The 14,414-nt window shown below is 38.1% G+C and overlaps 1 protein-coding gene across 5 annotated transcripts in view; it reads right to left on the bottom strand.

The window, feature by feature from the left end:
- Positions 1-14,414, bottom strand: part of LOC129725367 (protein kinase C-binding protein NELL2-like) — a 222,489-nt gene that overhangs the window by 8,875 nt on the left and 199,200 nt on the right. For 4 of the 5 annotated variants that reach the window (XM_055681131.1, XM_055681130.1, XM_055681127.1 and 1 more), the window contains exons 9-12: positions 7,173-7,433; positions 6,939-7,104; positions 6,405-6,879; positions 6,113-6,346 (exon numbers count right to left, since the gene is read on the bottom strand). In XM_055681131.1, coding sequence (XP_055537106.1) covers positions 6,113-6,346; positions 6,405-6,879; positions 6,939-7,104; positions 7,173-7,433 — 1,136 coding nt within the window. Of the gene's footprint in view, positions 1-6,112; positions 6,347-6,404; positions 6,880-6,938; positions 7,105-7,172; positions 7,434-7,845; positions 7,960-14,414 lie in introns of all 5 variants that reach the window. The other variant, XM_055681128.1, reaches the window with a different exon arrangement.

Raw genomic sequence — 14,414 nt, forward strand, 5'->3', positions numbered from 1 at the left:
TTTCTAGGAGAAAGGCAAAAACTTACTTTTACGAACTTGTTACATACGATAAAGCGCTTAGTTTCATGTTTTCATAAATCAGCGCAGCATCACTTGAAATAAAATGTAGAACTGCGTATTCCAGAATTTGCAGAGTAAGAAATTCCAGCATTACTTCAAGAACGTGTTTGTGGCCTTGAAAAAGGCCAATTGTAATTTATACTTGGCAGGAGGAACGATACAATTTTGGGGTACTTTGTGATAAAGTCGTATGTCTAAACGTAAACAAAACGAGTGAGAGTTATATCCCTTGTACTTCACAAGCACAAATCATCTCTCACTCGTTTTGTTTACGTACAGACATACAAGCTTATCACGAAGTACTCCAGAATTCACTTTGAGCTGGACCCAGAGTACAATAGTACGGAAGGCTAAACTAGGTTGCATTGCCGCTTGTCCGTGGTTCGCTTGCGTCCTCAACGTCATCTTGATGGCGGTTGAACAGTTGACGGAAAACCAATGCACTTCGCGTGTAACGTTCGTCTTTATTCGCAAAAAAACAACGCGCAGCACAGCCCGACCTTTTTTGCTTTTTTCATAATATCGCGTGCGTGACTCCGCCCACTTCTCGCGTTAGTCCTCTTCGTAGGTGTTTGGGCGCCATGGCCAGAACTCGTAAATTAAGCTGGTTGGTACAGTAGTACCTATCGATTTGGCAACCTTACTGTGAAAGTGTCGGAATTTTCGGGGAACGTTGCTAGAGAAAATAGAACAAAAATCATCCTGCAAGTGGGAATTCGTAATGACAAGCAACTGAACGAGCCGAAGCAAATGTTCTTCCCAGTATTCAAGTTATTCTGTTTTAAAGAAAGGAAAAAAGGTATTCAATTGATTCCCAGATTCGTAGAAACTTAACCCAACCGCCCTTTTAGGGACGGGATCTCAGTTCACGTAAATTTTCTATCAGTAGTGAAAATCAACGTAATTCTTGAATTAACCACGCTTAAAAAAGCCCATTGAAAGCTTAGTAAATACCTGCCTGTAAGATACAATAATAAATACGCAGCCTGCAATCCAGTTTTTGAATGAATTCATCAAATTCTCATGCAAACGTGACTGGATGCAAATAGATTAAAATTTATTTATAGATTGCCAACCAGGAAGCGCATTAATATATAAAAAAGCAAAGCCTTGGTACTACATACCGTATCGGAATTCGACCTTCTGTTTTACTATACACAGACTTCGCAGCCGACTGTTGAGTGTACAGGACAATTGCGGGGCTAGTGCTACGATCCTACTGACACTAACAGTCTCTCTCGAGCCGGGACTCGAACATACGACGACTGGCTTGTTAGGCCAGCATCGTACCTCGAGACCAGCTGGGAGAGTTTAATATATAAAAGCGTTAATTCGTAAAGCTTGTTTGCAAATTTGGCTGCTGAGAGTTTTGCATCGATAATTATTTTTAGTTTTAAGAAAAATTCCAATGAATCAAATACTTTTGAAGGCGAAAATATTAATATTATCATAACTTTTATCAGTTTTTCAAATGAAATTTACTGAAATATAAAAAATCAATATGTTTCTTAAAACGAGATATAATGACAAAAAAAAAAGAACGACCAGCAAATGAAAAGGGTATATTTTTGATGAAAAGCATCAATAACATTGAATAGGATTGAAATATTTATGGTTTCAGCATTGCTGAATGTTTGTATAAAAATGCTCTTAAAGTCGTCCGACACAGCGCACATTGATTACAAAACTGTAAAAACGTGATCAAAATTATTTTGACCCGAAAAAATTGATTCTAGAACCGTCTTCAGTTAAGTTGTTCCTTTAATTATTTTCCATGTTATAGAATCTTGAATCCTAACGTCTTAGTCAATTGGTGAAGTTTTCCCTAAGCTTTTGGTATGATAATTAGCATATCCTTCTAGTTTCAAACCAGAGAAATGCATTGTTAACGCATTTGGTTTAAAAAAAAAAGTTCGGTCTCGACAATTTCATATCGACAGTTTCCCGTCGATCATGCAACTGAAACTTTGAAATTTTGCATGTGGACGTTTTTCGAGAAGAAAATTTCTTTAAGACCACTTTAAGACTAATGAAAGTCCAAAAGTTGTTTTATAATGTTGTTTCTAAATCGATCGTTGACTGAACTACGTAACGGTTAATTTAAACAGCACGTGCGTTGCACGGTAGTTGGTATCGCTAATGATAGCAGAAAATCACATTTTCTAAGTTGTTCTCTGCTATTCTCTCGCACTCATTTCTCTACTGCAACACAATTTAAAGTGAGTGATGTGGGCGCTCCAAACCCCTGTTTGGCCGTTTTGTTATACAATAGTAATTGATTTCGGTTGCTCCCTGTCTCTCACATTTCTTTCCATCAAACCCCCCCCCCCCCCCTGGTTGAAATTTCTGGCTACGTCACCGGTTAGAGGAATAGAATTACGTAGTCTAGCGATGTAAACTTTTGTAATAAAATTTCTTATAGTTTATCCCAATATGAATGTACGAAAAATGAATCTCATTTCGTTTTGGCAGAGAACTTTCAAAAACGCAATAATATACTATGTATCGTATCGGAAGACAATCGAATTTTTGCCGCACTCTCAGTCGCGTGAGTACAGTGTTGCGTGTTGCATATTGAAGCTATGCGGCTGGCAAAGAACAATTTTTTGGCACGTAACAGTTGCCCGAAACTTGTGTCACACTGTTTGGCATATATTCGCGATAGTTAATCAACAACAAGGTAAAAATCAGTACTCAGTTCAGTTTTTCGGCCTTCAATCACTCGTGATTGATTGCATTCTTTAGTTTTAAAGTGCTTGTTATATTACTACACGCAAAAGTTCAAGCTTACATCATCCGATGTGTCCTCTCAAAACGCACATTAAATGCTCTGGCTTTGCATAACAAATGTGTCAAAAGGATAACGCAACAGTTGCGTAATGAATACATTGACAGAGATCGAAATCAGAATATGTATGATATACAAATCGTGGTGTTTCAGAAGACTTCGGTTTTGGGCCAACGATCAGTTTTGGGGCGCTCAAAAACCGCTGGTAACTTTCGCGAGTCGGTGCGTATCAAAGGCTCGTGCATACCTATTCACCGTCAGCAACCGAAACAGCCAATAGCGAGCCTTGTTGCAACAGAATTTACTGACGCTAGTGCCAGTAACGTGGATCTAAATGCATATGGGTCATTCCATACCAGGTGACCACGAAAAAGCACAAACTTGGACACGACCATCACAGATTTCGCTCAAAGTTGGGGGAATTATTCATCTACTGTCTCTTTGGAAAAATCCCAATTTTGGTGTCGATTGGAATACCCCCCGCTCTGTAGGACCCCCCTCTTTATTGCAGTCACGCAATTTTTGTCAAAAATCTCTTTTTTCTTTTTCATACAATTTATAGACGTAAGATGTCCGAAAAATACTGATAGATGATTTTTGAAGAAAATAAACCAAGAAATCCAGAAAAAATATAAGTTTTGACCGAAAGTGTTGCCAAATAAATTATTTTTGTATTTGAAAACTAAATTTACATTTTTCGGCAAATGCAGCCATTTTTATTTTAAATTTGATAATTTCATCGTGTTCCTTGGAAAATTTCACATAAGAAACAACTATCATCCCGAGGTAATATGAGCCAATCTCGAGATATAACATTTTTACGAAAAAAGTTGTAAACTTCGTAATTATTTTTTTTTACAATTTATAGACGTAAGACACCCGAAAAATAGTGATAGGTGAATTTTGAAGAAAATTATGTTATGTTATTATGTTATTCGTGTATTGAATAATATTGACTGTATTAGAATGAAAGATATTTATCAATGTCAAAGGTATATTTTTTGTTTTAAAATATAGTGCTGTAAATAAATATTCGAAACAGTCTCAGAATGATATATAACACTATCGTAGTGCCACGTCAACTAATCGGTCGTGTCTTGGATACCACCCTCCTACTATTTTTCAAACCAAGTTGCTTGAAATTAACGAGGCTAAAACATTGTTAAATCGAAAGTTAGATATTGGATTTCCTCGACAATTTTAGTCACCCTAATATTTAAAAACATAAAAAGCATCCAATTGGTTTCTGGACCTATGTGCACTTTTCGTATTCCTTATGGGTCCTATAACAACTGTGTAACTTTTCAGATCGATCTATAGAACTATATTTTTGCGCCCGATTTTTAAAGTTTCCATTTGATTTTATATGGGAAAATCCACCTTTTCAAAACTTTTTCTCTAGAGAAAAAAAAAGTTCTGTTGGCTCCTAAAAATATACCAATACATGATATTTGTAGGAAATTTTCCTGTGAAAAACTCTTGAAAAGACCGTGAGACGCTATGATATTTGTAGAAAAAGTTATTCACCCAAAACTGATTGTATGTCTGACGAACGGCTCAACATTGTTTTTTCCCAGCAACACTGCTACAGCACGATGCTGTTGCAAACTTGCTTAAGAATGAGAAATAATTTCGCGTGGAATTAAGCTTGAAAGTGTGATATTTGTTTATAGTATCTTCGGAGAAGCTTCCAAGATAAATTTTACGCGATATCATTTCTTATCACATGGTTGAATTTGCAACAGCAGCATGCTGCAGCAATATTGCTAGAAATATTCAATGGCGATCCGTTCGTCAGACATTCAATTGGTTCGGGGTGAATAACTTTTTCTTCAAGCATCGTAGCCCCTTACAGTCTTCAGAAGAGTTTTTTCCAGGAAAACTTCCTACAAATATCATGTACCGGGATATTTTAAGAAGTCAACTGGACATCTCTAAAGAATAAATTTTGAAAAGGTGGATTCTCCCATATAAAATTCCTTCCTCTAGCCGTCTCAGAAGTGCTTCAAGACTTCAGAGTCATCAATGAAGTTTTTCCGTAGGCTAACGGATAAACGATGAACCCGGTGAGCAATTACTCTGTGGGCTTTTGACGCACTTTCGAGGCAGCTAGAGGCCCCAAAATTCACAGGAACGGGTAAAAGGCTATAAACTTTCATTTCATTCACATTTTGAGTCTTTGTTTCAAAAATAGTTGTAATCAATTAATTAAATAATTAATTGATTAAATAATTAATTAAAAGACATGAAACTGTGGAATGATGCATCCTGTACCACTTTTCCCATGTAACTCAGCAACAGTTTCACAAAATTTTTAAGGTTGGCTTTTTTCTTGCCGAGTCGACTCGTTGGTTCATTTGATGGATGGCTAGAAACATTGTACCCTCATTATGCTAATTACTAATTACTGTTTGTCTTGAAGAAAGAAATCCCGCACGTTTCGTCATTGTTCCGAAAAATCGTCCTGCGTTATCATTTGTATATTAAGCTGCTACTGTTGTGAGGATTTTGAGGCTAGAATTGTTTATTTTCTCTCTAGGTATCTCTGTTGTGTGTTTGCTTCTTCTCTGGTGGATTTGAGTGTGACGTTTGTGATGCTGTGTTCGAATGGGTGATTATAGTAGCGCTGCTGGTGTAGTTTTTTTTATTTATTCGTGTGCGTGATTTCTGCGGAGCCAAAAAACAGTCGGTGGGATGCCGAGAGACGGGAAAATTTTGCGCTAGCAATAATGTAGTGGAAGTTGTAACGGATTTTGCGGGTAACCGATTGATAACATAAACAGAGCAGCGAACGAATTTGGTAAAGGTGGTTAATTAGCACAGCCCGTTAGCGATATTTTTGGTTTAAATTATTGATTATAAAGGCGTAAATAAACGTTCTAAGCGAGCACAAAATATTCACAGCTAATAGAAAGAGCTCCGGCGGAGGGACCGAAATTCTCGAACATTGAATGCACTGATCATGCCGTTATGAGGCTTGCTCGGTCGTTAGTTAGCTGATTAGTTTTGTGTATTGGCTGATGTTCGATTAGACAGTTAGAACAGAACGAACCGAACCATGGGGGGCAAAAATGAACAATAAACATCAACAACGTATTTTTGTCCTAGCCTAAGATTAGCGAACGATGCAACTTTCTGATCGGGAGCCGGAAAAGCGCGGTTGAGTGTATGTATTCTATCGTTAACATATCTTCAGTGTGTGAAAGTTATCTGGACTAGAGGTAAACGAGTAAGTAAGAAATGGAGTGGAAATGTTCAACCTACCTTACAGGAACAGGTCGCGCACTCTCTGGACGGGTATTTGAACGTCTGTCCAGAGGTGTAGATGTGCTGCTCATACAGACACGAGCTTCCCCCCGTGCTCCCGTTGGTGGTTACGTTATTGAAGCCACACATATCGTCCGAGCATCGCGGGCAGCAATCACCCGGACCAAGTGGGAGGGGATTATCACAAGTTAACGGAGGGCACTCCAGCTTCCAGCAGTCGAATTCACCGTACTAGAAAAATTGGACCCTTAGACTCTATTGGGTTGTATTCTGTTCTGAATAGACTTACCAGGCATTCGCACGTCTGACACTGGTAAATCCACTGCTCTCCGCTGCGAAATGTCACATGCTTCAGCTCCTGGTGCTGGCAGGACTCTTTGGGATCACACTGCGGGCAGCATAGGTCTCGCGCGCTACCTCGCCTCCAGGTCGAACAGTTGCACGGTGGTTCCACGCAGCTAATCACCCCCTTGGAACAGGTGCAGACTTTGCACGGTTGGTTCCGGGGCGAAATTTGACCACCGTCTGGGATTTCACTGTCCTCGAACATACAACTTAACCTACAGTCGGCGGATGACCACGACCCCCTATTGCTATTGCTGACGTCGGCGACGGTTGTCTTTGGGCACATGCACTCGAAATGTCCCTGCGTGTTGACGCACCTTGCCGTCGCATGACAGCTGTGCGTGTTCAAATAGCACTCATCTATATCTACACAATCTTTTCCTTTGGTTTCAAATCCAGGTTTGCATTTGCAAAAGTACCTACGGAAGATGGTGGGAGGTTATCTTTCTACTATGATGGTGTAACTTGATTTACTCACCATCCTGGCATGTTAACACAGTTCGTTGTCTCCTTGCATCGATGCACTCCGGTTGCACACTCATCCAAATCCTTCTCGCAGGACTCACCCACGTAACCTGCTCGGCAGGTACACACTCCGGGCAACCTGCACTCACCTCCATTCAGACAGGTTTGATTGCACACAGCTGTGGTGAGGAAGAAGAAAAACTTGTCCGTAGAGAATCTTCAGCAGGATTCTACAGGGTCTACTTACGTTCACAGTCGTACCCGTCGCCCTGGTAGCCCGGCTTGCAGCGACAGTGGTACGAACCGGCCGTGTTGATGCAGTCCGCGTGCTGATGACAGGTGTGCTCTCCGGACTTGCACTCGTCCACCTCGACGCAGTTGAACTTGTCCAGCTGCCGGTAGCCGGGCAAACATTCGCACACGTACGAACCGAACGTGTTGACGCATCGCGTGTTCAAATGGCAGTGATTACCATTAAGACCACCTTGTTGAGCGCATTCGTCGATGTCTGCGTGATGAGGCAGGCCATAGTTAGGGAGGGGGGTAAAAGTAAGTTAGATCTATAATATTCCTATGCTTGGCTTTGGACACCCATCGGAAGAATGGGAGCGGCCCGAAACGGTATCACGCTAACGTTGGCCTGAAGTTGGTTGGAACTCGCTGGTATGTACCGTATTCGTGCCGCTTGTTAGTAAGATCTGTTAGTGTTCAAAATTTCCGAAATCATTAAAAAATCATATAAATATTATTCGTATTCGTTTGTTGAAGTAATAATTTGAATCGTTATCGCGATTGGAGGTTTGGGTCGTATAGCAGGTGGTAGTAACTAGTAGCGGTCAAGACAAGCCGAATCGTGTCAATGTATTAAACCGAAACCCAAAAAATTTGAAGAGCTGTAAAACGCATTCATATATCTTCACCTTCTTTAGGCTGAACCACTTCGTTTTTCTGTTTGTGTGAGTGTTTATTTTTGTGATGCTGCTGACGTTTCCCGTGCGTACGCCGTCGTCGTACTTTTCGCCTATGTGGAGTATCTAAATTATTGAATTATTTATTGAATTTTCTTAATTTATTAAATGTATTTTGGTGGCTTTCGGTTTTCCTGGCGAGCAGCGGAGAAGAGATGTCCCGTTCCTTCGGGTGGAACGGATATAGGAAGTGTATGTTTACCTAAATATTGTAGAGAGCAGCAACAGCGAATTAACATCTGGATTACAAAAAAATGTCAATAGTAAATGTCCGGTCATTTCTATTTTGGGATTGGGATTTGTATTTTTACATTTTCGATTTAAGTATATTTATCAACTTTCGAAGAAATACAACAGACACGATAGTAAACCAGCCGAAGTTAAGTTTATCTGTTCTTAAAATATCGAAACACGCTACGATATTTTAGGAGCAGAATCCAGTTTTCCATTCAGAGAACACCGAAAACAATGGGAAATACGAGTGTTTGAATGAAGCTTATCGTCGAATTCTGGCGCAGGTGAATTATTACATCATCATTCCTTAGCTTAATAGCTTAACTCAACCAGTTTTGTCTTGTTTTCTGTACCATAGGATGTGCCGACGTAGGAGAACTCGAATTCTTTGGCGGAATAACGTCAAGGAGATTATCATATTAAAGCGCAAACTCCCAACAAGTGCATAAAAACTCAAGATGGGTCGTCGATACACAATCCACATTCCAAGCTGGTAACTAAATAATTCAAATACAATAATCAACCTTTTGAAGAGGCCGACACAACCACAATTTTAATAAAAACAAAAAAAGCGATTTTCCGCTTTAAATTCTAGCACCCTGTAAAGAAGTTTCCTGAACTGTCAAAAAAGTGAGGTTAGGTTTCTCCGAGGAATGATATAATGATTGTTTTAACCCTAGCGAGTGGTGAATAAAGTGTGTGGACGATGGATTCTGGAGATATAACAGATTTATGAAAAAAAAACTATCCCAAATCCGTAATAGAATATTCACAATTTATCAACGAACAGCAACCAATTCATCGTAGTTCTCCCGTAACCAGGTTTTCCCGATGATTTTCCCTTAATTAATGGTTCACCGTACACATTCGGTCTCACCCCATTGAGCTGGCTCATTAATTTGGCCACTACTGCCTGCCGACGACGGGCACACTGGCCAGTCGTCACAGACTGGCGCTTCAAGCTGTTGTCGTCGTCGTCGGTTTCGCCATCGCTTTCGTCGCAAAATTTCGTCTGGCGGTTGCCAAATCCGAAGGAAAAAAAAAAAATTAAGAACTACGGTCTATCCTACCAGTCAGCGTCGGCTGTCGGCAGGACTGTTCGGTTTTTGTTAGCGAGGGGATCCAACAAAACCACAAACGTGTGACATATAGGTGAAGATTTGCGATCATTATTAAGAGATTATTTGCGAAACGTGGTTGAAAGCCGTAACCGTTTTGCTGACGCCAAGTTTGAACTCGGTCGACGGTTCTGCTCCGCGGTGATATTTGCAATTGATTACCATGGATCGTAATTTTGGGCGAAGTGTGTGTTCTCGGTACCTTTCCATGGTGTTCAGTTCGAAATGTGTACAGTTTGATTTGAGACCTAACGATGGACCGTTGCAGTGAGGATAAAGTTAGCGATGCGCTCATATTGAATGTCAGGTCCGATCTGTCAGTTGCCGGTTAGAAGATTAAGTGGCTAAGATCAAGAGGATGTAAGCGGATTTGACATTAAGCTTCGAATTTTGGGTGCAAGGGAAAATTATTTATCGGCATGTCGTGTTCAATCTTCATGTTGGATAAAAGCGAAGAAAAACATCGTCGATCAATGTTTGAAAATAATATTAAGAGAATAGCGAGAACGCTTTTTGAGCGAGGCAAATTTTACGTTTTTTTTAAAAGTTTGAAGCTTCAAAAGACGTATGCAGTTTATTTGTATATTGTAGTATAATTGAAATTCAAGTTTTCATAGTTCAAATGATTGAAGCATTGGTTCGAATAACTATTTTTATCTAAATATTCTGATCGGGCGCCAACTCAGCAAATGTATTAAAATCTTTCAAATGATTTATCTGTAAAATCTAGTAAGTTTAAATATTTTTTTAGTGTTTTCATAGACTATAATACACTTCACTTCAAATTCTCATTTTGCTTTTTTTTTGCATTGATTTAGATTTGCAAAGTTTTCCTGGATCTACAGGGTGTCACCGTGAAAGTGATACACAAATCTGAGTGCCTCTTTCCGCATCGGGAGGCTGTGATTGTTTTGATTACGACACATGTTTATAGTTCACTGGTGAGTGGAAAGCCAGTGTTTCACTTTTTTCCAAGGAAAATTCCAATGAATCAAGAATCAAGATGAGCAACATACAGATCAGAAGAAAGCTATCACATCTGCATTTGAGCAGATTATTTATGTACAAGACCATTAAATGGTTCGGGAAAATTGGCACGGTTGCCCTTAAGCAGAAACCGTGTGAAAACGAAGTGTGCGGGTTGCAGTGGTGACCAAAGCGGTTAAAGAACGAAATTCACCCCGGTCGGCAAGAAAAATGGCTCGTGAAATGAACTTAAGTCATAACATTATGCATAAATAATGCATAAAAAATGACCTTGAAAAGAGAGCACTCACGAAACAAAAGATTCACGGCATATCTCATTGCCGACAGGGTTGCCAGATCTCGACTCCTATTCAAGACGCTCACAACATTTTTTTTCAGATGAAAAATTGTTTGCGTTGGAGACTGTTTTGAAACAAATAGAATGGTTGTGTATATGGAGCATGTCTTCATGATATTCTGGCTGATAAATTAATAAAGAGTACTATCTACAACACGTCATTAAAGACAGGTGGGCTCCTTGTGCCAATGAATAATTTGGAGAAGAAAGTTTCTGCTGTCAACAAGATTTAGCGCCAGCGCACAAAGCTTTGGTTGTTCAGAAGTGGTGCAACGAAAATTTATCATGTTTCATTAGCCCCTGTGAATGGCCCGCATCCTATCCCGATTGGAATAAATTTTATTTAGAACTCGGGGATATATGCTAGGAAAGCTACCGTGCTAGGGTATGTAGTAGAGAGCCTGAGAATGGACCCATGTTAAAGTCCTTTGACAACCAAATGACCTAATTCTACTAAGATTCGAACCCACGACCACTCGCTTATTAAAGCGGACTCTGTAACCTTGCGGCTACGAAGCTCTGAAGAACCGTTTGGTGAAAATCTAGGATGAAATACCGAACAAAGTCGTGTGTGCGGATTGTGATAATTTTGAGAAGCGTTTACGGACCGTAGGTAAATGCAAAGGCGGAAGATTTGAATTGAATTGTAATTCAACTGTAACTTCAATAGTCTACCATGACAATAAATAGGAGCCAGAGAAAAAATATTTATCCGTTTTAATATTATGGCATAAACGAAGTGTATCACTTTCACGGTGTCACCCTGTTTGGCGTTTGGCGAACGACGCAACTTTTTTGCGTTATAAATATCACCGCAGATGGTCACGAATAATCCTTCTCTTCGACTTCCATATCAGTTCCGCAGTTAACATAAGTCATATTAAGTACATTAACAATTTTTAGAAAAATTGGCATGACTGCACAAACAGCGGTCGCCATGTGATACAATGATCTAGGGAAATTTTCGTGTGGTGACATCAGGAGGACCATACAATAATAAAAAAACTTCCTATACCGTTTTTGCATAAAAAGAATAACGAATTAGCCTCTCCCCCTAGCATTTTTCTTTAGTTAAAAATTTGGCAAGATCGCTCAAACAACGGTCGCCATGTGAAGCAATAATATCAAAAATTTCATTTGGTTGCATTGGGAAGGTTATACAATAACAATCATCTTAGGGAAATTATAAATTTTAGCATATCCACAAGTCCCTTCGTACAACATTTTCGAGAAACGGAAGATAAAAAGATGATTTTTTGGTTGTCCATAAATATATTCAATTAAAAAAAAATATTTTTTTACTGTCGAGCGATTCCATAAAAAATTTCCCAGTTTTAATACTTTTTTTTAAATTGTCATTTTTAATTGGGGTGAAACTTTGCACAGATGTTCTTATGGGCTAAAGATGATATTTTGTGCTATGATTATTTTTTTTATCATTAGTTATGATAAAAACTGAGAAAAGTTTATGTAAAAATGGTATTGATAATTACAAACGTCATCGGCAAAATTTTAGATAGTAGATAGTTAAGCAGAAAAAAAAAATCAAAAAAAATATCTCAAAAAGCCTAATTTTCAATTTAGTTGAAAATCTTTCTTCGTACATGAAAACTACATAAGATTAGCTAAACATTGTTGGTTGTCTAATTGGAATGTTTAGCTTTCCACGGATTTCCGATTTTTATATATCATCTGAAAGAGTGTAATTTTCTGAGCAAAACGTGATTTTTCAAAACTTTTTATCATTATCCTTCGGTTTTTAATGGAAGACTTAAAATTCGCTCCAAATCGCTACAATGACAGTTGGTATATGGGCGAACTGTCATTGTAGCGATTTCGAGCAGATTTCGAGCAGTTTTTAATCTTGATTTAAAAAGCGAAAGAAAACGATAGAACAATTTTTTAAATCACGTTTTACTCAGAAAATGCAGATCTCTCAGATGATATAAAAAACTGACATAGCTAAACAACCCAATTATCGAGGAATAAGAAAAAATTAAAAAAGCAGTCTTTAAAAAATCATATACACTATAAAAAAATTTGATTTTTTTAAATTAATCTGTTGTATATATGCATATTTTTCATATATGGTTAGTGTTAATTCTGTGGATAAGTCTTGTTAGGATTTCTCAGTCTTTTATCAAAAATATTATACGACAATCAGCATAAATGTCCGACGTTTCGGCCGTTTTTTGGAGGCCTCTTTCGATACAATTGTACTTCCTTCGAAAGAGGCCATAATTTTTGCTTATTTATCCAAGTTCAAAGAACTATCAATGTTAAACTATTGTTATGTAATGTTTGCATAAAAAATCAGATGTCTGGATTTTTTTTAACTTGTTAATTTATCATATTTTCGAATTTATTTCATTTTTTTTTTGTCTTACGGTGTACAATTTTCCTGAATGGACAAAATTATTGTTTACAACTTCGCCGAAAACATCATATAAATCAAACAAAATGTTGATACTTTAGTTTTTTTTAAATATATTTTGACGTAGAAGTACATCTTACGGCAACATCATAGGGATGCCAATTTAAAAACCGAAAACATCGAGAGCGTCACAGAAATTTCCCACTATCAAATGACTAAAACTCAGCCAGTTTCCAACGAATTCCTTTCATTCTTGCAGTAATTGATTGGAAAATTTCGGCCGTTTCTTGGAGCGTTCAGCAAAATGCGGAAGTTGTGATTTTTTTCTCCTAACTATTGTACTATTGAAAAATGTAGAGCCCAAACCAAATAGCAGGCAGAACTCTCAATCTCAGTCTCAGCCTAAACCAAACTATACAACCGACGACCCAACACAGCCGACACTAAAAGATTTGACTACTTGTGAACGATTTCGCGGTAAGTATTTTCTACGTAAGTTTCTAGTCTACGAGGCTTCTTCTTCACTGAGAGTTTCTTTTGGAAGCCTTTATTTCCATTACTAAAACCTAAAAGGTACCATACGGATGGTAAGCTCTGGTCGCTGCAGAGAATGGACAAACGAAATCCCGCTCATGTCGTGATGGGATCCAATTCCTTCGGTAGGTCAAATTTATCGTAAAATCGTATTGAAATGCGTAAATACGTTGTTGTTAGAGCATTCATATATTTGGTGGCTGTTATGGAATATTTGTTATCTAGTTGTTAAACACCAATTCACTTTTAAGCGCCCCGATGTCATTTAATTGAAATAGTTATAATTTTTTTTTGTCACTCTCCAAAACGCTACAAATAGTGATAGAAAGAGCTATTTAAAAACAATCTCGTTTTTCAAATGTATGAAAATACATGCAGGACTGCAGCTTATATAGCCTTCTGAATTTGTTATATAAAAATACTTTCAAATTTAGTTCTGGCCCCTAGTTCCAAGTATATATGTGTTTGCCATTTGCTATGCTGAGCGTGATATCACAAATGCAACCGTTTATTTGGAAGCGGTGATGAGATATTTGGTTACCGAATTATTCTCTTCGTAAATAAACTCCTACCTGTTGTTAGCTTTACCCGTCCATCGTGCCTATACCATAGGACAAGTTGTCGTAATTCTACGTCAACCTTGCAGCCGTGTCTTATTTACAGCTATTTTAGAAAGTTCGACCTTTTTTTTTCCATGATCAACCAATCATCAATGTTTAGCTAACCTTTCGAAGTTTTCATAAAAAAACAGATTTTTAGAAAATGGCCTTTTTATGATACCTAATAAAAATTTTAATTCTTTGTTTTTGATTTTTTCCTTCAAAAAAAGTTTTTTTCCCTGGGATATATTTATAATTTAGATATATTTAGAATAATAATTTTCTACTACTTTGCCGAATAATAATTTTCTACTACTTTGCCGAAGACGTCACACCGA

The sequence above is a fragment of the Wyeomyia smithii genome, chromosome 2 (genome assembly GCF_029784165.1).
Source record: "Wyeomyia smithii strain HCP4-BCI-WySm-NY-G18 chromosome 2, ASM2978416v1, whole genome shotgun sequence".
In the NCBI taxonomy this organism is placed as follows: Eukaryota; Metazoa; Arthropoda; class Insecta; order Diptera; family Culicidae; genus Wyeomyia; species Wyeomyia smithii.